This window comes from Megascapheus bottae, chromosome 15 (genome assembly GCF_031878675.1).
Source record: "Megascapheus bottae isolate mThoBot1 chromosome 15, mThoBot2.hap1, whole genome shotgun sequence".
Lineage (NCBI taxonomy): Eukaryota > Metazoa > Chordata > Mammalia > Rodentia > Geomyidae > Megascapheus > Megascapheus bottae.
The window spans coordinates 8,952,862-8,979,393 of NC_143523.1; the positions used below are offsets into that span (position 1 = coordinate 8,952,862).

General features: G+C 41.9%; 1 protein-coding gene across 1 annotated transcript in view; it reads right to left on the bottom strand.

Annotated features, from left to right (window-relative positions):
* Positions 1-15,240, bottom strand: part of Inpp5f (inositol polyphosphate-5-phosphatase F) — an 86,472-nt gene extending 71,232 nt beyond the window's left edge. The window contains exon 1 of the mRNA XM_090345745.1: positions 14,935-15,240. Within this exon, the coding sequence (XP_090201871.1) occupies positions 14,935-15,031 (97 nt within the window). The 5' untranslated portion in view covers positions 15,032-15,240. The remainder of the gene's footprint in view (positions 1-14,934) is intronic.
* Positions 15,241-26,532: the final 11,292 nt, after the last annotated feature.

Consider the following 26,532-nt stretch of genomic DNA (forward strand, 5'->3'; position numbering starts at 1 on the left):
CACAAACATTTAGGATGGACAAGAGAGCAAGCTAAATTCAACAATTCAGATGTTAGATAAGAATGTGCCATAGTGATCTAGGGTTCACTCAAGAATTGGAAAGCTGGACATAGTAAAGATATTCAGATGCAATGACCTACATTTGATGTCCTAGGGAATAGATCCCAGTACATACAATTAGACTATGAAGCCATTAGCTTCTTTTGTAAATGAGGATTTCATCTAATAGAGTTTTCATGAGGATTAAACAAATTATGTGAGAGTGTTTGGCACAACATCTGTCACACATTAAATGTTAATAACTTTCAATTCAACTTGGGAAATGCGTATCCAGGCTCCTACTACACAAGAATGTAGTAGGAGAATTTTCAAAGTCTACATACCAGCTGGGCAAATGGCTCACGCCTGTAATCCTAGCTACACAGGAGGCTGAGATCTGAGGGTCAAGGTCCAAAGCCAACCAAGGCATTAAAAAGCCATGAGATTCTATCTCCAATTAACCACTAGAAAACCGGAAATGGAACTGTGGCTCAGGGGGTAGGGTGGTAGCCTTGAGCTGAAGAGCTCAGGGACAGCGCCCAGGCCCAGAGTGCAAACCCCACAACCGACACACACACACACACACACACACACACACACACACACGCACACACACACACACACACGCACACACACACACACACACACACACACACACACACACCTACATAGGACTTTAAAAAGACAGGGAAAGGGGAACACATGAAGGAAAGCTGCTTTAATATGTTTTTCTTATTAAACCGCAGGGTAGAGCCATAATTCCTGTAAATCTTCTCAGAATGAAATGCCTCAATGTCTAGATACACTCTAGAATTCAGTTCTATCAGAATATGAAACTGAGCTACAGCTCTGATGCAGCTTAAAACTGGACATGGAGTCTCAGTCTCAGCAACATCTAAACAGCAAATCAAATATGACTGCCAGCTTCCTCCTTTTCTTTAAATCCTTGACACAGGACACAGCAGAATCTAGAAAACACAAAATCTAGAAAAGCGAAGGAAAATATGCCTTAGAAAGACATGGACAGACAAAAATATGAGAAGAGGTATCAATGTGTGAGAAGTAATGCACCTAGTATCTCTATACATTACCCTGACAATAAAAAATAAAAATAAAAAAATAAATTAAGAAAGACATGGATATTGGCTTCTTCAATTACATATGAAAATAAATAACAAGTCTAAGCTTATATCTACAAAAGAAATATAAATAACTGTGGAAAATGACCTATATAACTTGTGGGGGAGATGGGAAGGAAAAACTAGGGGGATCTTGTTCAAAAAGAAATGTACTCTGGAGCCAGGAGTTTGGCCTAGTGGTAGAATGCTTGTCTAGCATCCATGAAGATGTGGGTTCAATTCCTCAGCACCACAAATACATAGAAAAAGTCAGAAATGGTCCTGTGGCTCAAGTGGTAGCATTCTAGCCTTGAGAAAGCCCAATGACAGTGCTCAGGACTGGAAAGAAAATAAAAGAAGAGAAAAGAAAAGAAGGAAGGAAAAGAAAAAAGAAAAAAAGAAATGTACTCTGTACCTGACTTATATACCTGACTGATGTACCAATTCCTCTGGTACATCATCTTTACAATAACAATAAAAAAAAATTTTAAAGAATGTAAACAGAGGCAGGAGTGTTGCCTAGCATGTACCAAGCCTTGGGTTGGATTCCTTGGTACCACACGCATAGAAAAAGCTGGAAGTGGCACTGTGGCTCAAGTGGCAGAGTGCTTGCCTTGAGCAAAAAAAAAAAATGCTCAAGGAAAGTGCCCAGGCCCTGAGTTCAAGCTCCAGGACTGGCAGGGGAAAAAAAAAGGTACCAAGTTCTCTATTAGTTTAGTTAATTCTATGGCTTTTTGTTTATCACTATATGCCTATGATGGAACACAGAGCTTGATGCTAAGAGGCATTCATTATAGTTACTGAACTAAATAAACAACCAAAAAAAGGGCGATTTCTCCTACCAATTACTTATTTTCATTGGTTTGTAATAAGACTCACATCTTAAGTGTTGTTTTTGGCAATGCTGAAAATTGAACTCAGGAACCTGAACAGCAGCAGAGCAACAAACACTACCAGTGAACTATATCTCCAGCTCACATTTTATATTATTATTATTTTTTTAATTTTGCTGATGTAGGGCTTGAACTCTGGGCCTGAGCTCGGTCCCATAGCTTCTTTTTTGCTCAAGGCAAGTGCTCTACCACTTGAGCCACAGCATTTTTTAGTAGTTTATAAATTGTAGTTAAGAGTCTCATGGACTTTCCTGCCCTGGCTGGTTTCAAACCTGGCTTCCTTGGATCTCAGCCTCTTGAGTAGCTAGGATTACAGGCATGAGCCACCAGGACCCAGCAAGAAACATTTTAAGTTCACAAACAAGTTTTAATTTTTTTTGGGGGGGTGATCATAGGGCTTGAACTCTGGGCCTGGGTGATATGCTTGAGCTCTTCAGCTCAAGGCTACTGTTCATACCACGTTAAGCCATAGCACCACTTCCAGTTTTCTGGTGGTTAATTGGAGATAAAAGTCTCATGGACTCCTGTGCCCAGGCTGGCTTTGACCTGTATCCTCAGAGCTCAGCCTCCTGAGTAGCTAGGATTATGGTGAGAGCCCCTAGCACCCAGCAAGTTTTAAAATTTAAGATGACCAAAGTTATCTAGCGAAAAGTAAAGTTGCTTATAAATCATGAAAGTATAACATTTTAGGAATATTGCCAAATTCCAGTTACTGAAATAATGAAGTAACATTTACTCAATGCCTAAATACTCCATTGTCTGACCCATTAGCTTAATATTTCCACTCTTATTTCAGATCCATTTAGCAGTAGAGCAGCTTCTACTTTCATATGCCCTCCCCTTCCTGGTACATAAAACACAAGTGATTAAGTACTGTGTGCATGCAGAGCCCATGAGTCATTCATTCCACCATCCCAGGGCAAAGGCACTCCCTCCCTCGGCCCTCTCTTCACTGAAGAACGAGCCTAGCTTTAGGAACAGCTGCTGAATTTTACAGGCAGGTTTACTTGTATATTTTTTAAAGTGCTAGGATATGCATAATATGCATAATCAGAGTCCAATTTCATTTCCTGCTAAAACAAAGGATATTTTTTGCTCTAACAAGACAATCACCAACACCAAAGGCAAACACAAATTAGGAAAAGAATTTTAGAATGAGGAACATAGGGGGCCGGGAGTTTGGCCTAGTGGTTAAAGTGCTTCCCTAGCATGCATGAAGACCCAGGTTCGATTCCTCGGTACCACATACATAGAAAAAAGCTGGAAGTGGTGCTGAGGCTCAAGTGGTAGAGCTCTAGCCTTGAGAAAAAACCCAAGGACAGTGCTCAGGCCCTGAGCTCAAGCCCAGGACTGGCAAAAAAAAAAAAAAAAAAAGAATGAGGAACATAGTTGAATCATCCTTGCTTCTCAGAATTTAATAAGCAGGAAACGAGGTTAAGGAATAATTAGATCCAGGTGACATCTTATAAATGCAAACTTTGATACATATTTCCTTGAACTCTCTAATGGTTATTATTTTTCCAGCAAGCAGAAACTACCAAACTAGAACTAATTCAATTTAAAAGATCCAGCAGCTGGTGATTTCCCCATATAAAATCTAACTCAATGGCTGTCAACCAGCTGTTCATTATCATTATCTAAGAGCTTTTAAAATACTAATACCAAAGTTTCACCTCTCATCAGAGATGGACCCAACTGGCTAGGGTGGGGCTCTGGCATAAATAATACGGTTAGCTTTTATAAAAGGTGGTCTAAGCTATCAGCGGCCAGCACTTAGAAGGCTGAGGCAAGATTATGAATTCAAGGACAGCCTGAGTATATAGTAAGACCCTATATCAAAAATAAATTTTAAAAATAAAATATAGGGGCTGAGAGAATGTGGTTTGGTGGTAGAGTGCTTGCCTAGCATGCATAAAACCCTGGGTTTGATTCCTCAGTAACACCTAAACAGAAAAAAGCTGAAAGCAGCACTGTGACTCAAGTGATAGAGCACTGGCCTTGAACTCAGAGAGACACAGGGACAGGCCCAGGCCCTGAGTTCAAGCTCCAGGACTGGCCAAAAAATAAATAAAATAAAATATAGCTGAGTCTCCAATAAACTACTCAGAAAAAGCCAGAAGTGGCACTGTGGCTCAAGTGGTAGAGCACTAGGCTTGAGCACAAAACAGACTCAGAGACAGCGCCCTGCCCCAGAAATCAAGCCCCAGGACCAGCAAAAATAAAATAAAATATAAAGGCGTATGTACAAATATAATAATGCACCCTTTCTGTACAATTAGTTTATGCTAATAAAAACGTTTACAAAAAAAAAGTAAAAGTGGGAATCTAAATAGGTGCTAGTGACTCATGCCTGAAATCCTAGCTATTTATAAGGCTGATTTAAGGATCTTGATAAGCCAGCTCAGGCAGAACAGTCTGTGAGACTCTCAATTCCAATTAACCAGTGAAAAGGTGGAAATAGATACACAGTTCAAGCAATGAAGTGCCAGCCTTGGGAGTGGGAAGTGAGGGAGGAACCCAAGCAGTTAACAGGAGACCCCAGCACTGACACACTGACACTGACACTGACAAACACACATACACAGCAATAATTATAATGCAGTGAGAGGGCCACAATGGTTTAATCATCATGAGAAAAGTTAGAAATCACTTTTCTGTTGTTATAAAATTCCTCTCAAACTCTACAATGTCCAAATAAAAACAGTTACAATTCTAAGAAATATAAAGTCCTCTTACAACTCAAGAAAAAGCCCCAAAAGAACAGAGGAGAACTAAAGAACTTTTATGAAAGGTCAGATAATGGAATTAGGATTTCATCCTAGGGAAAGGCTGAGGAAAATAATACTTTTCAACCTTAAGCACCTAAAAGTATAACAATTCAAGGAAGGATTAAACACTTGGATAATGAATTCAGAATGCATCACCAAGAAGTACAGCAATGGTCTGAGAGTTTAGCCTAATTGTAGAATGCTCACCTAGCATGCAGGAAGACCTGGGTTCGATTTCTAGGTACCACATATACAGAAAAGGCCAGAAGTGGTGCCTTGGCTCAGGTGCTAGAGCTCTAGCCTTGAGAAAGCCCAAGGACAGCACTCAGGCCCTGAGTTCAGGCCCCAAGACTGGCAAAAAGAAAAGAAATGCAGCAATGTGTTTGGATATACCTCTTACCTTCTGTTCTACCAAAAGCTATACTTTGGTATCACTTTCAGACAGGAAATTTTGAGAGGTAAATCAAAACACAGATAAGCTAAGAATTAGTATTTTCTTTCTTCATTTTAGAGCTATTAACAGAGATGCATAAAATTAGCACTTCCATCATTAAATAGATGTAATCTTTCTCCCAGCTTGTGTTTAAATAATTACTTAGCTTTTCCTGAAAACTAACTTACCCTCTTGCATCTAACATTGCTTACACAATCTGCCACCACAGGTCTTCATCAGGTCTAGGATTTGCCATTTTTCTTGGCCTCAAATGAAGAACTGTTTCAGATCAAGCAAGGACTATATCACCGGGTTCTGAGGGTAATGAGGGGAAGAGGAAAAATTGTAATATCTCTTAAGCTTGACCAATTTGACAAATTTTCTCTTTTTTTTGACTACCCAATTAGAATAAAGGTACTGTACATAAAAGTGCTATTTCTAGTAATATCAAAGAAAGATATACAAGAGACTATTAGTACACTGGATAAGTATCTTTCTCTCCCAAGGATTTCCCTGCTTATAAATGATATAATCACCAGTCAGGGCAGGAAAGTCTGTGAGTCTCTTTAATTCCAATTAAGCACCAAAAAACTGAGCTGTGTCTCAAAGTGCTAGAGTGCTAGTCTTGGGCCAACAAGCTCAGGGACAGCGCCCAGGCCATGAGTTCAAGCCCCACAGGCTTATGCCTTTAATCCTAGCTACTCAGGAGGCTGAGATTTGTGGATCACAATTCAAAACCAGCGTGGACACTAAAGACTGTGAGACTCTTATCTCCAATTAATCAGTAGAAAACGAGAAGTGGGACTGTGGCTCAAGGGGTAGGGTGGCAGCCGTGAGCTAAAGAGGTAAAGGATAGTGTTCAGGCCCAGAGTTCAAGCCCCATGACCCACACACACATAAAAAAGTTTTAGGTACTGACTTTGAGTCTCTAAAAACGAAAATTCTAATGTTGCAGTTAGATGCTATCACTGTTTCAAATCATATGCACTGACATTGCAAAAACTGGGAAATTTGAAATCCAGTGTAATTTAAAAGGACATGAAAACCTGTTTCAAAGAATAAGATGTCTAAAGAAAATTCATAAACCCAAACAAGTGGCTCACATCTGTAGTCCTACTCAGAAGGCTGAGATCTGAGGATCACGGTTCAAAGCCAGCCTGGCATTAAAGACCCTAAAGACCATGAGACTTATCTCTAATTAACCACTAGAAAACCGGAAGTAGCACTGTGGCTCAAGGGTCAGGGTGGCAGTCTTAAGCTGAAGAGCTCAGGAACAACACCCAGGCCCAGAGTTCAAGCCCCACGACTGACCGAAAAGAAAAGAAAGAAAAGAAAAAAAATCCATGTAATTTAAAATATCCTACTATCAAGTTAAAGAAATTTAAGAGTAAAATTGAAGAAACTGAAATTAAATAAGAGGCAATATCTTAATCCATCTCTAGTTCATTTAATCAGCCTTACCAAAGCAAGTATGACAAGATATTTGTGAATAGAAGTAGTTCCCTTAAGGGTCTCACAGCATGTACAAAATGAGTCATCCTAATGGAACATGCCTTTTAATTAAGATACTACCAGAATGTGTTGTGAGTACCATGATACTGAATGATCATTGTTTATTCTAGTATTTAAAAATACTAGCCATTCATTATTAATACAGTATCAGCAGCCACTGGTAATAAAAAACTTTCCCTGCTTTAATAAACGTACTCTGCTTCAAATGTTCTCAACTCTATTGTGGCCACCTGACACATAATTGTGTCTTAGGTCACTAATTAGTAATTGTTATGGGACCTGTGACATTGATGTTATCTCTTATTGTATTTACAAGGCAAGATTTTTAAAGGTTATGTTTTAAAACATATGAACAGATATAGAACAGTTTATAAACACACACACACACACGCACACACACAGATAGAAACACAGCTTGTAAAGATTTAACACATTTAAATCCCCATGAAACTTTGCCAAATCAAGGTTAGACTATGATTCAAAGAATGCACTCAGTAGCACAGATGAACTGGTTTTATTTCCCAATAGTCTAGTATCTGTGTGAAAACACATTAGCTTAGTACATCATAAACCGTAATAGCCTAAATTAACAACAGCAACCTTTCTATTAAAGGACCAGTTGAGAGAAAATTAAGACATTTATGTGCCTCATTTACTTTTGTTCAGGCAGAAAACATATTTATTTAATTCCAAAAGCTTAAGAGCTAGATTCCCAACTAGATGCTAGCAGGGCATGCCTATAATTCTAGCTACTCAGGAGGCAGAGATGTGGAGATCAAGCTTCAAAGCCAGCCCCAGCAGGAAAGTCCATGAGACTTTACTTCCAGTTAACTAACAAAACGCTAGAAGTGGAGCTATGGCTCAAGTTGAAGAGCACCAGCCTTAGCTGGGTCTGGTAGCTCATGTCCGCAATCCTAGCTATTCAAGAGGCTGAGATCTGAGGATTAAGGTTCAAAGCCAGCCTGGGCACAAAAGGACCTGAGACTCCTATCTCCAATTAACCTCTAGAAAATGGGAAGTGGGGCTGTGGCTCAAGGGCAGGGTGGTAGTTTGAGCTGAAGAGCTCAGGGACAGTGCCCAGGCCTAGGAGTAGGGCAGTAGCCTTGAGCTGAAGAGCTCAGGAACAGCCCCAGGCTGAGTTCAAGCCCCATGACCCACCAAAAAAAAGAAAAAAGAAAAAAAAAAAGAGCACCAGCCTTTACTGAAAAAGCTAAGGGACAGTACCCAGATCCTGAGTTCAAGGCTTAGTAACAGCACACACACATGCATGCACATGTATATACATATACACACACACACACACACACACACACACACACGATTTCCCTTAAAGGAATAAAGTCAGATATTAGCACAGCAATATTCTGTGTGTGAGAGGCAGTAGGCAGTATTCTGGTCTTTTATTCTTTGGTCTTAATTATACCAACAAACCCTTTGTTTGCTGGAACCATAAGGGCAAACCAGGGTCTAAAATTATTTCAGTTCATTTAATACAATTCTGAACACTAGATACTAGAGGGGTGGTGATAAGTGTCTTCCATGCTATGACTGGGCTGCGGGCCGATGTTACTGAGCATCCTGGAGCAAGTCCAAAGCAGTCAGCTTCCCAAAATGCCATGGAACCCTGGTCTCTGGAACTTATGGGTTCTAACCTAGAAGAGCTTGGTGGCACTCTCCTTTGAAGCCAGCTTCCTTTGGCAGGCCAAAACACAAATATCTAGAAACCAGGGATCTACAAAAATTGCTCCTATCTCAGAAAATGACTACCCTTACTAAAGGCTTTGTCTCCTTCGTGCCATTTCAGCTTTGTCTGTTCTGAAAGGTTGCTCCTGAAACTGGATCTAGGATTTTTGCAAAGCTAGCTGAGAAAGGCTTCAGGTTGCTCATCACTAAAGGAAACAATTCCTGCCCAGTACATATCAATGTTCCTACTCAAAGATCTACCCTATATCTATTCCCTTCTTAAACTGCAGATGTTCTAAAAACCTAAGAAGAGAAACCTGATAAACTGACCTTAGCTGGAAAGACTACTAGTCAATCTATTACATAACAACATTCCTTCTAACTACATTATTTCACTTTTGCAAGAAAGGAGGCAGAGCAGACACAGGGTCAAAGAACAAACCAGAAGCTCCATGAACAGTCTTCATCCTACACTAACCCTTCCTTAATGCTCTGGCTATGACATTCAGAAGGACTACCTTATTCTTATATGGACTGCATTATAATGATTATGACATCTACAGATACACTTCATCTATTACTCCCATTAACTTTGTAGTGAAAAAGGTAGAAAGAAAGCCGAGCATTGTGGCACATAATTGTAATCCCAACACTTAGGAAGCTGAGACAAGAGCATCTTGAGTTTGAGGCTAGCCTGGGATACTCAGTAAGACACTGCCTCAAAAAGAAAAGGAAGAATGGAGCACAAAGTGGCTCGTGCCTTCTTAGCTACTCAAGAGGCTGAGATCTAAGGATTGCATTTTGAAGCCAGACCAGGCAGAAAAGTCCTGGAGACTCATTCTCCAATTAACAACAACAAGGAACTCACAGACAGAGCCCAAACTGTCTTGCTATTCAGGAGGCTGAGATCTGAGAATCACCGTTCAAAGTGCCAGGGCCACACACACACACACACACACACACACACACACAAGGTTGCAAGAGAGAAGAAAAGATAAATGGAAAGAGTAACAGTGATTAAGATGCATTGTATTTAGAAAATGAAATACTGGGTTGAAACCTCTTTGTACAACTATGTAAAGACATATTTTTTAATTTAAAAGAAGTAGTTAGGGCTGGAAGCATGACCTAGTGGTAGAGCACTTGCCTAACATGCATGAAGCCCTGTTTTTGATTCTTCAGTACTACATACACAGAAAAAGCTGGCGCTGTGGCTCAAGTGTAGAGGGCTTGCTTTGAGAAAGCCCGTAGACAGTGCTCAGGCCCTCAGTTCAAGCCCCAGGACCAGCAGAAAATAAATAAGCCATTATAAAGGTTTATAAAACTACTGTAGCAATTCTGGTTATGGAGCCATGTATGGGTTAGAAGCTGGCTATCCTTCAATACTGAAAAGTTGGACAAATTACTTCTCTGTGATTCATCTGAAAAATGAGGTTGATAATAAAACTTCTCTTGGGGCTGGGAGTTTGGTGCAGTGGTAGAGTGCTTGCCTAGCATGCACGAAGACCCAGGTTCGATTCCTCAGTACCACATACATAGAAAAAAAAGGCCAGAAGTAGGGCTGAGGCTCAAGTGGTAGAGCTCTAGCCTTGAGAAAGTCCAAAGACAGTGCTCAGGCCCTGAGCTCAAGCCCAGGGACTAGCAAAATAAATAAATAAAACTTCTCTTGTAAGTTTTACTATGGAGATGAGATAATATATACAATATGTCACTCAGAAAAATGTTCAAGTAAAAGCCATTAATCTAAGATGATGAAACAGATAAACAAATATGCACCCCTCAATCTGTAAAACATCATTTCAAAAGACCCTTTCTTACTTTTGTTTACAAGCCAAAATTATGAGTGGGCATGACTTCACAAATATTAAAATAACAACTAAATATGATAAAATATATTTTATGTATACCTGATAGCTATCCTGTTCATAATATGAAATATCAATTGAAAGGTATAATTAAATGAATTTAAAAAATAAAACAAAACTGCTAAATCTCTTCAAAGAAACAGGAGAGTGAAGGTATTAGATCTTTTTACAAAGTAACAAATGGTTAGAGAGATGGTCACAATATATTTAATAGTGAGTCTTTACATTTTGTTATGAAAATATGTAAAATTTTAACAAACATAGTTTTGGTGTTTCTTGGTGTTTTGTGGGGGGTTTTTTAGGGGGGTAGGTAATGGGGCTTGAACTCTGGGCCTAGGCACTGTCCCTATGCTCTTCAGCTCAAGGTTACCACCCTACCCCTGGGATTGGGTATTGTCCCTGAGCACTTCAGCTCAAGGCTACCATCCTACCCCTGAGACTGGGCATTGTCCCTGAGCACTTCAACTCAAGGCTACCATCCTACCCCTGAGCCACAGCCCTACTTCCCATTTTCTAGTGATTAATTGGAGATAAGAGCCTCATGTTCTTTAGTGCATGGGCTGGCTTTGAACCATGATCCTCAGATCTCAGCCTCCTGAGTAGCTAGGATTATAGGCATGAGCCACCACGTCTGGCTTTGGTGGAGTTTTTGTTGTTTTGTTTTGTTGTTTTGCCGTGTGACAAAGGCTGATCTCAAACTCATGGTCTTCTTGCCTCAGCCTCCCTGTTTCCTGCCCCAGTGCTAGGATTACAGATATATACCACTATTCCAGCTATAAACATGAAATTTAAAGAAACTGCTTCTTCAAAAATAATTTTTAAAAGTAAAACTAAATGGCACAGAACTCTAAACTGAATAAAGTTCAATCAAAACATTCCTCAGAAGAGATCATTATTCCATTTGCATTTCAATTCCATAAGTTTTCCTTCAAAATTGCTCACACCTGTAGTCCTAGCTACTCAGAAGGCTGAGATCTGAGAATCACAGTTCAAAGCCAGCCTGTGCACTAAAGAATGTGAGACTCATCTCCAATTAATCACTTTAAAAAAAATGGGAAGTGGGGCTAGGGCTCTAGGGGTAGGGCAGTAGCCTTGAGCTGAAGAGCACAGGGATCTAGTGGTAGATCCCTAGCATGCATGAAGACCAGGTTCAACTCCTTGGTACCATATACATAGAAAAGAGCCAGAAATGGTGTTGTGGCTCAAGTGGTAGAGCTCTAACCTTGGGAAAGCTCAAAGACAGCACTCCGGCCCTGAGTTCAAGCCCCAGGACTGGCAAAAAAATTTTAAAAAAGAGAAAGAAAAAAAATTGTTCTTGCTTATAATTCTAGCTACTCAGGAGGCTGAGATCTGAGGATCAAGGTTCAAAGCCAGACCAGGCACAAAAGAACCTGAGACTCTTACCTCCAGTTAACCTCTAGAAAATGGGAAATGAGCTTGGTTCAAGGGTAGGGCAGTAGCTTTGAGCTGAAGAGCTCAGGGACAGCGCCCAGAGCAAGTTCAAGCCTCATGACCCACAATAAATAAATACATAATACATACATAAAAAGTTTCCATTTCTGTGAATTCTGCTACCTAGTATCCCTTCAAAAAAAAAAAAGGAGAGAAAAAAAATTGCCCACTGGTCTTCATCATTTAGACATTCATGAATGTTGTCTGTGGAGGGTGTTTTGAGATCCTTTCGTGGTCAATCAGTCTTGGAACAGGATGAGGCAACACGGAGCAGTAAATTATATAACACCACCATATCAGACAAAGACACAAGACTGGTAGAAGTAATTTTAAGACCCAGGAGATAAGAGCATATCACCATTCCCCAAAAGCCGATTGTATTCTATTCCCTCCTAAGTCTTTAAATTACAGTTCTTATTTTCAGGCATTAGACTCTTCTCTTAGGAGATTATTGAATGCTTATAACATGCTTTATCATTTTACTGGGAGAAATTAAAACAACTAAATATTTTTCTGTGGTGGTCATTACTTTCCAATAAGCATAAAATCTATCAAAAAGCAGATACAGACTACTTGCTATTCTTTAAAAAAAATAGCAACCTAGGGGCCGGGAGTTTGGCCTAGTGGTAGAGTGCTTGCCTAGCAAGTGGCTCAAGTGGTAGAATGCTAATGCTAACCTTAAGCAAAAAAAACAGGAACAGCACCCAGGCACTGAGTTCAAGGCCCAGAACCAGCATTTAAAAAAAAAAAAAAAATCACCAGGCCGGGAGTTTGGCCAAGTGGTAGAGTGCCTGCCTAGCATGCAGGAAGACCTAGGTTTAATTCCTCTGTACCACATACATAGAAAAAAGCCAGAAGTGGTGCTGAGGCTCAAATGGTAGAGCTCTAGCCTTGAGAAAGTCCAAGGAAAGTGCTCAGGCCCTGATCTCAAGCCCAGGACTGGCAAAAAAAAAAAAATCACCAATGCTTACAAAGCTTTTGTGGTCTAATAATACTACAATGCAGTAAAGAAAAGGACTTGGTCATTAATTTATTTAATCCAGTAACCAATGGGAAACAATGAAAGGTTTTAAATGCTGTCACTATCACTACAAACAATAGCAAAACTGGCAAAAAAAAAAAAAAGCAGTGACAGTTCAGTGATAATAAAGAGAATTTTAAATAATCCCATTAATAGAAAAAACACTCTAGTTAACAAATACAATTGTCATACTTAGAAAAGATACTGAGTTCCGAAGAAAATCAACTATTTGGTAAAGTGAAAAAATTCTTCACGTATCAACACCTAAAGATCAAAACAGGTTGCTATTTCTGAAACACACTGGCCTCTTCCTTCCTCTAGACTTGTTTTTTGATCAGCTGTATTCTAAGAAATGATATAAACATAGTCACAAAGCCTTATAATCAATTTATTTTATTCATGGAAAATGTTTTGATTTGCCTTTTGATGTAAACTTTGGACAAATAAACAGTAGTTCAAAACACAAGGCTTAATCCCCAAAATCTAGGCTCAGGTTCCCTCTCACAGTTGAGGAAACTGAGGTATAGAAAAGTTTGTCCTGTCAGGGAAACTGTCCATGATCCTAACTTCCATCTAGTTCTCTTAGATTCACTATTCTGATTCCCAGGAATTAGATCTGGGAATTTTGCAATCTATTTGAATCTCCCCCAAAGTCCCAGTGGGTGTTGGGCAGAAAATAGGTAAATAAATAGTCAAAATCAATTTTTTAAAATAGCAAAAGGCTGGCCAAAATGAGTCTATTCACACCATCTGTCCAAGATGACCAAGAACCAACCTCAAGTGGACCCAGTAGTTTATCCTCCATTCTTAAAAAAAAAAAAGGAAATAAAATGTGATAGCAAAAAAACACAGTCAGACCTGGAACCAGTGGCTCATGCCTGTAATCCTAGCTACTCTGGAGGCTGAGATCTGAAGATCGCAGTTCAAAGCCAGGCCGGGAACAAAAGACCAAGAGAATCTTATCTCCAATTAACCACCAGAGAGCCGGAAGGAAGTGGTGCTGTGTCTCAACTGGTAGCACACTAGCCTTGAGCTAAAGAGCTTGGGGTCAGCAGTCAGGCCCATGGCCCAGAGTTCAAGCCCCATAACTGACAAAAAAAGAAAAAGAAAACACAGTCAGAGCCTAGAAAAACTAAGTTCTCCTTTACTGCTCTAGCAAAGCAACTGGGAGGCCCTCATAAGAAAGCAGGGGACCTGCACTGAAGGCCACAGAGCTCTCTTCTCCAGGTCCCAATTGCATTTCCTGGGACATCTCACCTAAAAAAAAAAAAAAAGAAGGATGCTTTTATCTGCTCTGGAGGTGATTGTGAAGACTGGGAAGTTGAGAGGGGATAACATGAAAGGATGTGTACCTGGAAACCATCCTGTAAGTGATAACAAGAAAAGTCCAATAGAACCCTTGAGACTGTTCAGTTCACGCAAGGTACTACTTTGGAGTAGAGATACCCACCAAATTACAAATAAACTTCAAGAGCGGTGACTACTTATTTAAAGGGCTCTGTTCTCTGAACTTCGAACGCGGTGCCTGCTTATTTGAAAAAGAGTTCTGTTCTCTTCCTTTTCCTAAAGCAAAATGATCCTGACTAATGAAGAAAATAGAATGGCAAGCTAAACCAGGGGCGGGGACCCACCATCCTCACAGAGGAAACTGGCCTGTCAGCTCGGAGGGCAGGGCACAGACACAGACAGCTTCATGTTTTTAACACAATTTAATACAGATCTAAAGCCAAGTGCTTTAGATCAAGCGGCTAGTTACTCAATGCACAAGGACCAGGAACACAGCCTGTCCACAGGGAGTGTCCCGCAGAAGAGTCCCCTCCACTGGATGGAATTCGATCTCAGAACTTGGCGCCAGGGACTCTTTCCCGCCGGTAAGGGGAACCCCGGCCCGGCCCCCCACCGCCCCCCAGACCTCCCTGACCCCGACGGGGTGGACGCGCGCTCACACCAGTCACTACCGGCCTTCTCCGCAGAGGGACGGGAGAGGCCGCGGCCGCTCGGGGTCAGGAAGCCCTGACAGCACGCGCGCCGCCCGCGGGCCCCGCCCGCCCGCCCGCCGCGGGTCCGCCGGGGTCCGCGGAGGGCCCCGGCCGCGCCCCCTCCGTTCCCGCCCGACCCCGGCTCTCCCCAGCCCGCGTCGCGCCCCTCACCAGGTCGGAGCTGCAGGCTCCCGTCACGGCGGCTGCACCACAGCGCGCGCTCGCCCTGCTGCAGGATGTAGTGGTCCTTGGCTTGGAAGAGCTCCATGCCGGCCCGGCGCGGCGCGGCGCGGCGCGCTGAGGGAGGCGGCGGCTCCTGGGCCCAGCGGCAGCAGCCGAGGCCCGCAGGGGGGGCGCCCCGGGCGTCCTCCGTAGCCGCCGCCACGGGAGCCCGCGCCTCCTGACTAGGACCGAAGACCCAAAGGCGCCGGGGAGCAGAGAGAGGCGCGCCCTGGGGACGACCCGCCCGCGAAGAACGCGCCGCGGCGGCGGCGGGGACGACCGCGGACACCTCAACCCGGCCGCCTCCCCTCGCCGAGCGCCGCCGGCCGGGCCCCGCCCCCTTCCGGGCTCCTCCCCTTCCCAGGCTCCTTCCCCGGCCTCCGACTCCACCCCCACGCCCGCTCGCCCCGCCCGGCCCCCCGCAGGCTCCGCCCCCTCCCGCGCTCCCCCCTCCCCCCCCAGGCCGCGCTTCGCCTCATCTTCCCATTCGCGCCACCTTCTCCTCCAGCTCAGGCCGCGGCCGGCTTTTCCTCCTCCCGCTCTCCTCCTCCTCCTCCTCCTCCCTCGGCTCTGCTCTCCCAGGCCTGGCCCGCCTCCCTGCCCGGACGCCCTCGGGTGGACCCCGAGCCTGGCTGGCTCTGCCGGGCCTAGCCGGCAGCCTCTCCCCTCCGCGCGCGTCCTTGAGGGCAGCGGCCCACGCGAGAATCCTCTCCAGTGCTAGTGTTAAGCATCCCCTCCATCGGTCTCCAAGGAAGCCAGAGGGAGCCCTGGACTTCCCCCCCGGACCTCCTCCCCGGGGTTCAAGTCCCCCGCACACCCCCAGAGTGACCCGGCGCCCTGGCCGCGGGGCTCCTCCTCCAGACCGGCTCTGTGCGCAGCACAGGCCGCTCCTCTTCGGGCCTTTTCTAGTAGATTCATTCCGCTGCCGCTGCACAACCGCCAGCATTCGGTGTGATTGGCGTGACAATGGGAAACACACAAGTGTGGGCAGCACGGGCCTAGAGAGGAAAGGACAGGGGCCACTGGGTCCCGGGGAAGCAGCTCCAGTCAATTGATGAAGTGGAAGGGATGTAGTCACCAGGTAAGATGGCCGGATGGTATGTGAAGAATGGGGGAAGGGGCTCCCTGTTCCGGAACCAACTGCAAGTCTGGGGCTCATGGTGGATTAAATGACCTTTGTTTTGTTTGGGTTTGGTGATCGAACCCATTACGTTGCATTTGCTAGGCAAGTGACTCATCATTGACTGAGTTATACCCAGGCTCACTAATGACCTTTTATGACACTCTCAGTCCTATAAATCAATGAGCCTTTTACCCATCTTTACCTTTTCAAATGCCTTAAAAGGAAATAAGAAAAGCCAGCGTTCATGCTTGCTCTCTGCCAGTCTGTCTGTCTGTCTGTCTGTCTGTCTCTCTCTCTCTCTCTCTCTCTCTCTCTCTCTCTCTCTCTCTCTCTCTCACACACACACACACACACACACACACACACAGAGTCAGAGATTAAAAGGGGGGGGAGGTAATACTTTAAGAGTAATCTGCTCTAGAACAAAGAGGAGGAGGACCCAAAAGCAGGAAGAATTTCCAGCCCACACTCTTTTCATTGTTGAGTTTTCATGACACACACAAAAAAAGTGTCCCATGACAACAGAAGGCCCTAGCACCTTTTTCCATTCACACCATGCCTATTAAGTCATCCAAACACCTAACACCACGTGGGTTGTGTGATTACTGCACCAAATCTTCGTGATGTGATTTGGACAAAAATAGTGACAGTGAAAGTTTCAGCCAAACCATTGGTTTCAGACTCATGGTTGATTTCAGCCACAGGTTGACTTCCCTTGAAAAATAAAATAAAATGAGTTATGAGAAAGTCCTATGAAAACAGACGTCCTGCAAATTATTTTTTAATGAAACACATTGCTAAAGGCAAAAAAAAATATCTTAATTAATACAGTTGGTTAAAAGTTTTCCTACAAGCGAGGAAAGTGGCTTAGTGGTAGAGGGCTTGCCTAGCATGCATGAAGCCCTGGGTTCAACACCTCAGTATCATATAATCAGACAAACTTTTCCTGATGTTTTAAATCATTGGTTCCAACCCAAGATACTTATTAGAATAACCTGAGGATTTTTTTTTTAACCATACTAATGCTTGGAACACAAACTATTTAAAGGAGTATTTGCTTGCTTTGTTTTGGGGTTTTTTTTGTTGTTGTTCTGTTTTGTTTTGCTTTTTTGGCACTAGGAATTTGAATTCAGGACCTTGAGCTGCTAGGCAAATACTCTACCACTTGAGCCATATCTCCAATTCCATTTTTCAGATAGGGGACAGCTTTTAGCAGGGGTCAACTTGGACTGTTATGCTCCTATTTATGTTTCTTGCCTAGCTATGATGACAGTCATACACTGCTGTATGTTACTGGTTGAGGTAGAATTTGGGAACTTTTTGCCCAATTGGCAATAAACTGATCTCAAGACCTCAGCCCCCCAAAAAGCAAGGGATACAGATGTGAGACACCACATCCCACTTCATTGGGCTAGGACTCCACTAGCATCGATAGTTTTCTAAGTTCCTCAGATGATTCTAATGTACAGCATGCGTTAAGCACCACTGTTTTGAAAGATATTAACTAGAAAAATCCCTCTGTAACAGCTAGGGGGAAAAAAAGCAAAACAGTAGTTGCAGTCAGTCATTAACTAGTACTATTGTGTGGAGCTGGTTACCTATAAATCCAGACATAATGAAGATTGTTAGGAAAGGAAAATCCTAGCAAAAGAATGCTCCAGTAATCTGACTTAAAAGCATATTTAAGTGGCAGAGCACTAGCCTTGAGCAAAAATTGTCCAAGAACAGTGCCCAGGCCCTGAGTTCAAGCCCCAAGACTGGCAAGAAAGAAAGAAAGAAAGAAAGAAAGAAAGAAAGAAAGAAAGAAAGAAAGAAAGAAAGAAAGAAAGAAAGAAAGAAATGCTCAACAAAGAGTTCAAGCACTAAAATCAGTCAAGGTAAGGAAATATGTCCACATAGTTAATCCAATGCTAACAACGATGGTAAATGACCAACTCTGATTTGCATTTTGACTCTTGGATGTCTGTTTTGTTCAGTTTTGGATTTGTTTTTTCAGTGCTGGGGCTAGAACCCTGGATCTCTACCACTGAGCTATATTCCCAACTCCTCAACTTTATTAAATAATGAGGGAGAGAGGGACACACAGAATGGAGAGAAGGCATTTGTAGAGAAATCCTAGAAAAGTTGCGGCATCTTGAACCAGAAGTGGGATTGGGACTCCTGATACCTTGGCTTTTGTTGCTGTTAATCTTCCCTTGACTAAGCCAGGGCGCTGTCCTTGGATGCTTTTTGCTCAAAGCGAGCATTCTACCATGTGAGCCACAGCACTACTTCTCGCTCTTTCTGTGTATAGGGTACTGAGGAATTGAACCCAGGGCTTTGTGAATCCTAGCCAACTACCACTAAGCCACACTCCTGCCCCACTCTCTCTATATATGTAGAGATACAAAGTTTTGTACCTATAGAACTCTAGGCAAAATGCAATGAACTGACTATTCGTGCCCTCCCTCAAATTCAAAGGTTGAAATACTTACCAGCCAGGTGATAGAATCCAGAGAGAAAGCCTTTGAGAGAAAGCCCTGGATTACCTCACAAATAGAATTAATGTCCTGTAAAAGAGACCACGGAGATGTCCCTTCCTCTATCAGCTCTGTGAGGACACAACCAGGAAGCAAATATCCATAAACCAGAAAGCAAGTCCTCATCAGACACCAAATCTGCTAGTACCTCAATCTTGAACTTCCCAGTATCTAGTGCTATAGTATATAAATTTCTGCCAGGAGCCAGTGGTTCATATCTGTAATCCTGCCTACTCAAGAGACTTAAGATCTGAGGATCTTCATTTGAAGTCTGCCTGATCAGGAAAGTTAGTGAGACTCATATCTCCAATCATCAACCAAAAAGCCAGAAGTAGATGTGTAGCTCAAGTAGCAGAGTGCTAGCCCTGAGCAAAAAAAAGCTCAGGGGGCAGCAACCTGGCCCTAAATTGGAGCCCCAGGACTGGACTGGCACTCACACATATGCAGATACTTCTGCTGTTTATAAGCTATGGATCCTCCAGGCTATATTTTGTTGTTACCTGGCACAGCTAAGATTTTATTCTCATGGGTCTTTTTAATTCTGTTTTTTTTTTCTGCTTCCTCTCCTCACGTCATTACAATTGGACATTGGAAGGCTCATTTTAGACCTCTTTGACATATAAAATTGTTCAACTGACAAGCACAAGAGACCGAAAGTCCCTCATAAGGCCATTGTCATGTTGGTTCAAAGAAGGGAGAGCCATTACGTTGATATAGAATACTCTGTCCTTTACTTTTACTCTTAAGCTTAATAATATTGGCTTTCAAATTATTTGGCATGAAAGAAATTATCAGTGCTATTGTTTAAACCAGCTTAATAATTTGTCTATGTAATCATTTATATGTTTTCTGCTTCTAATATTTTTATTCTCTCCTTGTAGAGGGAAATCATTGAGCCTATAGTTATTATTTCTTATTTGTCCAACAGCTGTTTCTCTCTCTTTCTCTTATAAATTTGCTTTTCAATTTTAAAAACATCATTTTGGGGGTTTTGTTTTATAGTTAGTTATGTGGTTTTAAAAATGCACTCTAGGGAAAATGGGGAGAGAAAGTAAGAGAAAATGATGGAAGGGATAACAATGTTTGGCAAGAAATATGCCCATTACTTTATATATGTAACTGTAACCCTCTGTATATCACCTTCATAATGAAATTAAATTTTTAAAAAGATACAGAAAACATTTAAAGTGGACTATAAGATAAACTGTTAGTAAGAAAAGTCCAAGTTGCAGAATGACATTTATTTGTAGAATATATGTATATGTGTGTATGTATATATGTATGTGTGTATATGTATCTATGTATTCTGCCATGCTGAGGATTGACCCCAGGCAACTGCTAGGTAAGTACTCTACTACTGAGTTATATCCCAGTTAATGTATATGGAAATTTTTTATAGAAAGGGATGACAAAGAGACTATATTTTTATATACCCAGAAAAATTCTGAAACAAAAAGCAAAATATAATTACAGGGGATAGGAATAGTCAATAGGGAACCCTGGCAGTAAATGAGAACCAGGAAAATGAGAAAGATTATAAAACTTTTTTTTCTTTCTTTGTTCCTGAAGTAGAAAGAACACAGTCTTTTCCTACTTTCTCTTCCCTACTGCAACAATGTGATTTGCTCTCTACCTCTGCTGGCTGAATATAATTCTCAGACTGACGGCTTGTCAGGACATGCACCATCACAAGTGAATAACAATTGTCAAAAATACCTTCTGTTAGATAACCATGTTAAAGATTTTTCAAAGAATGCTTTGCATTGTACCAGAAAATAACAGAGGAGAGACTATGTGTGTAGAAAATCATTAGATCCAGTGGATTCTAAACCTGTTGTCTGTTCTCTTGCTTAAAGAAAATAATAACATCTTTCAGTATCTTACCACTTTATAAGAGCAGCACTTAATGATGAAGAAATGAAGGGTTTGGGTTTGCTATTACTGCTCCTTTCCTTCCCCCACAGTTTTATAGCAATCTTTCACTGAGCCTGAAGAAGCACATAAAGGGAGTGGATTGGGGTAAATGTGTGCTAGTGTGGGGGTATTGGGACAGCTCTTGTGTGAATGAACAAAGGCCTGAGGGATTATGCGGACAGCAAGAGCTGAATGTGGTTTGTCAAATTTCTAAGACTGTTTTTAACTATGAGGAATAGTTAGGAACCAGCCATAGAATGTACAAATATATTTTCCAAATTTGGCTCTCTAATTTCAGGATTATAGCATTGCTACTTCTCGAGTGTGGCAAGATCCTAACATTTACATGTTCTGCAAGTTGGGCATTTCTCATGACTTCCTTGTTGCTATTCAGCAAATAGGGATTCTAATTTTTAGGTATAAATGATTACTTGGTTGCTTTTTGTATGTGTATTTTTTATTACTGAGTTTTTTTTAATTGAAAGATTTGATGAACACTGATTTTTACATCATATTTCAAATGTCATGTTTAACAAACAAGTATTCAAGAAGGGATCTCTATATGCAATCACTCACTGGCACATAGATTTTAGAACACAATTAAAATTAAGCTGAGAGCTTATATGTCATAGATACATATCGATCTATATGATATAACATTATGTCTATAGAGTATCCCATCATATATTTTATGTCTGTGTAATTAGGTTTATATCTCCAGGATCATGTCAGTAACCTTGGGTACCCAAATATTGAGTCATCACTCTTATACTGTTTGGATCTAATATTCATATATCAAGGAAACCGTGCATCTTTTGTCCTTTGGTCTTGATTTATCTCACTCAACATGATTCACTCTAACTTCATCCACTTCCCAGTGAATGCCATTATTTTATCTTGTCTGTTAGCTATGTAGAATTCTATTGTGTATATCCATTGTTCTGTGGTGGGGCATCTGGATTGTTTCCATCACTTGGCTATTGTGAATAGTGCATAGATGAACATGGCTGTGCAGGTGTCCTTATCATATTCTGGATTGTGATGCTCAGGGTAGATGCCGAGGAGTGGTATGGCTGGATATTAGGGAAAGTCTAGTTTTAGTTTTTTGAGAAACCTCCAAACTGCCTTCCAGAGTGTGTATATGTATTTTTGTATATGTGTTTTTCTGCTGGAAATGGGGCATCAGCTCAGGGCCGGGGTACTATACCTTAGCTTTTGTGTTCAAGGTTGGCACTCTTTCACTTAGGCCCCAGCTCCTCTCCAGATTTTTGGTGTTGAATTGGGAATAAGAGCCTCCTGAATAGCTAATGGTACAGATATGAATCATCAGCACCCAGCTGGTTACTTGCTTTTGGTTGTTCTTTTATTTATTTATTTATTTATTTATTTTACCAGTCCTGGGCTTAAACTCAGGGCCTGAGCACTGTCCTTGGACTTTCTCAAGGCTAGAGCTCTACCACTTGAGCCTCAGCACCACTTCTGGCTTTTTTTCTATATATGTGGTACTGAGGAATCGAACCCGGGTCTTCGTGCATGCTAGGCAAGCACTCTACCACTAGGCCAAACTCCCGGCCCTGTTCTTTTATTTTTGAGACAGTGTCTCACTTATGTAGTCTAGGCTGGCAGAGAACTTGTGATTCTTCTGTCTCAGCCTCCAAAGTGCTGGAATTACAAATACACACTACTTATGCCCAGCTTATGTAGGATATTCATAAAGCCACAATGTAAGGGTTCAGTCTAGACCACTATTGGGGAGAAAGTGGAATCTGTTATATAATTATGAACAATTTGAGAAGACTCAAATGTGTTTGTGTTTCTCAAATACTATAGAGCCCTACATACTGCATTTTAAAACTCTTTATCTTCTTCTCACTATTTGTTGTTCAATAATACAAGTAATCCCCAATCTTTTCTCTTAAAAGGCTGACTTTTTGCAGGGGGTTGGGAAAGGCAGTCATGGGGCTTGAACTCAGGGCCTAGGTGTTGTCCCTGAGCTCTTTTGCTCAAGGCTAGCTCTCTGCCACTTTGAACCACAGCACCACTCTGGTTAATTGAAGATAAGAGTTTCTCAGGGACTTTTCTGCCCAGGCTGGCTTTGAAATGCAACCCTTCAGATCTCAACCTCCTGAGTAGCTAGAATTACAGGCGTGAACCACCCATGCCTGGCTTTCCTAGCTTATTTTTCAGCCTCTTTGTTGTTAAATCTAATCAAATTTCCCTGGAGGGACCTAGTCTTCTCAAGAAGTTGGCAGAAAGAAAGTGAGAAAAGGAAGCTAAGCCAGAGAACTCTGAGGGGGCCCAAAAGGGGTGGGGGAAGCCTTAACAAAGTCCATCACCTTACTTCAGCAGAAGCAGGATTATGTCTTCTTGTAGAAGTTAGAGAAAATAATTTGCATTTTTAGTGGGGACAAAATGTAGCTGGTGAACAATTTTATTTGGTGCCTTTACATTCAAACTGTAGATGAAAGGCTCTAGATTTGTCTTCCCCTGTGATTTCATGACTAGACAGAACTCAGATACTCTCAGAGGAGGACAGTGAGGATGACCAGGAGCTGGGAGCAGCTGACAGGCAAGCATCAGCTCTGAAGAGATTCCCCAGAGCCTCACCCAGCAGTTGTTTACAGCTGATCTGGCCTGTTCAGAGCAAATTACTTCCTTTTCTGTCTGTAGAGTTTGGAGCTGAGATCCAAAGGGGATGGAAACAGACAGGTAGGCATGATTAGAGCAGAGGCAGGCAGCTGGGGTGAGCCTGCCTTGTTCCCCTTCATCACCTTGGTAAGCAGAAATGCTTGCTAATTCCAGTCCCTCTTTGTCAAAATACCACCTGGGCCCTAGCCTACCTCTATATTCACCAGACAAGTGTGCTTAGACAAATGTCCCAATTCTCCAAAGTCAGTATCCTTGATGTAAAATATAAGGATTTTTTCCTTCTTAGTATTCTTGTCAGGAATCTTGAAACAAAAGTCTTTAAACATGTTCTGAACTATAAGATGTTATAAAAATGTTATTTTTACTCTATGCATAAAAATTTCCCCCTAGATTAAATTATCTGACAGATTCCTGGCATCCTAATATGATATTAACACAAAGCAATTCGTATGAGATGGGTGTTGGCTGTGATGTCAGATAGACAGTGAGGATCTATCCTGAGACTAGGGAAGCTTTAGCTTCAAAACTTCTCAGTTTCCGGAGGAGGGAAATGGGAACAAAAACATGAGAAGGGGCATCAATGTATGCATCTACTATTTGGCAAATGTAACTGTGACTCCTCTATACATTACCCCAGCAATAAAAAATTTAAAAAAAAAATAAAACTTCTCAGTTCCATCCAGCCCAGATTCTGTGTTTATTATTTTTCATTCTTCCTGAAAAAAATACCTCATTTCTGAAATAGCTTCAGGCAACATAGACTTTGCCCCCACCACTAACAGGAGAAAACTTTCTGTGCTTCTACCTCCCAGGAGGATTTTGAGGCCAGCTCATTGATTCCTCTCCAGTTGTCATCCTCTTTGATCATTTTCTTGGAATCATTTTATTCTCTTTCTTTCCCAAGCTCAGACTTCCTTTCTGTACCCCACTCTCTGCCTATTTCTCTAGTGCACCAATAATCATGTAGCTGGATGAACACACACATAGTTCTATTAGGAGATAAATTTAGAGATCAAAAACTTTGTGTTCTGGGATGGCACCATTCATCCCAGTGACTCAGACTGAGCTATTTCTAGTTTATGTGGAGCCCTGATAGTAGAAATAGAGCTGGAAGAGTCTTTGATTTAACGCCAAGGCTATAGATTTTCCAGGACTGATTTCAAAAATACTATTATTAATAGAAAGAAAATGTTTTCATGTGTGATGTTAGACTGATTTAGTCTTAGAAAAAACAACAATACTCAGTGGCAAGATGTGCTTATCCTTGGGTGATTTAGGAAGAACCTTGCCATAACCAATCCAGGTTAAGGCACTGCCTGGACGAAGCATGGTCCCACAGTCGTGCCCCCCACCACCATCTCCCCAGCTACAGGAGTGGGAGCTTACTGCTCACCTCAGGAGCCATAAGAACTAAAAAGATAGAGAAGCTGAAGTATAAACCTTCAGAAAGTACAGATCACTAGGGGAGGTAGAAGGCAGGTCCCTAGATGTAAGAAGTGTGGAAGTTCCAAGGTAGGGCTTTAGAGAAATCCCATGGGGAAGGGGAATTAAAATCAGGGCAGTAAGTAGAATTTAGGAAACAGGTAGCCTTGCCTTTATCCTCCACCAACCCCACCTAAAATGTTTACAAACAAAGGAGTTAGTTGGAGGAAGGTAAGACAACGCCCAGTCATATCACTGTGAGGTTTTTGGTAACTTATCTGATAGCTTAATAAAAACACTATCTAAATAACCTCCTGGGGTCAGCTAAATAATAACTCTTGAAGATATTAGGAACCTAGCAGTAATCCCCAGAGGAAAGATTTAAGTGATAGAGCACTAATTGTAAGCAAAAAAGCCTGATTAAGATCTTAACTAAAAGTGAAAAGGTTTGTGGGTATAACTCTAGTACCCACCTACGCCCCCCCCCCCCACACACACATAAACGTTATTAGGAACCTGTATTCTTTGCTAGGGGAGAGGAACTGTCAAGGCTCTCACCATTCATAAGGAAACTGTTTTTCAGTTTTTGTTTTCATCAGTCCTGGGGCTTGAACTCAGGGCCTGGATGCTGTCCCTGAGCAATTTTACTAAAGGCTAGCACTCTGCCACTTTGAGCCACAGCACCACTTACAGTTTTCTTGTGGCAGGGCTGGTCCTGGCTTGTAATCCTCAGATCTCAGCCTCCTGAATAGGTAGAATTACAGGAGTGAGCCACCAGCCCTTGGCTGTTTTCATTTCCTAGGGTTAACTACATAGACATAAAAATCCATGATGGGCTTTATACTCTATAGACATAATGTTGTATTACATATATTAATTTGTATCTATGACATATAAACCCTCAGCTTAATTTTAATTACATTCTAAAATTTTCGTGCCAGTGATTGTATATAAAGATTCCCTTCTTGAATACTTGTTTGTTAAACATGACATTTGAAATATGATGTAAAAATCAATGTTAATAAATTCTTTAATTAAAAAATGGTCTTAGTTGGGTGCCAGTGGCTCACATCTAATCCTAGAGACTGAGGAGGGTGAGATCTGAAGATCACAGTTTGAAGCCAGGGAAGGCAGGACTCATATCTCCACTACACCAAAAAAGCCAGAAGTGGAGCTGTGGCTTCAAACTGCAATCCTCAGATCTCAGCCTTCTCAGTAGCCAAGATTACATGCATGAGCCACCAATGCTGGGTAACATACTTCACTGCTACTTTCACCAGGTTCAGCGTCTTGCCTAGACTCTCTGCCCAAGAACAGCAGGGCTGATCCTCCAGTAAATAGCAAGTTCATATTTAAGACATTTAAGAAAACACTGTGATTCCCATGTTTCTCCTCCTGCACCTGTCGCTACATAATTCTGCCTCATAAAGGGAAGAATTTTCAAAAGTAAGCTGACTTACATTGCTAAGCAGTTGCTCTGATGGCTCCGAATATTGTAAGGAGAAAAAAGAATCATTTCTCAGTCAGGGATGCACCCTAGTTCTAAAGCTCTTCCTGTGTGTTTTCTTGTCCGTGGTCAAAGAATATCCTCAACAGCCCCATAGGATTTTCATTTCCATGTCCATACACTTTGTTTGAAAAGGAAAGGTGGCTCATGCCTGTAATCCTAGCTACTCAGGAGACTGGGAGCTGAGGATCCCTGGTTCAAAGCCAGCCAAGGCGGGAAAGTCTGTGAGAATCTTGGCTCCTGTTAACCACCAGAAAACCAGAAGTGAAGCTGTGGCTCAAATATGTAAAGCACTAGCCTTGAGCAGAAAAGCTCAGGGACTATACCTAAACACTGAGTTCAGAGCCGTAATTGAGAGAGAAAAGGGGGGTGCAGAGTGGGAAAGTATATGAGGATCTGTACCCCCACTTGCA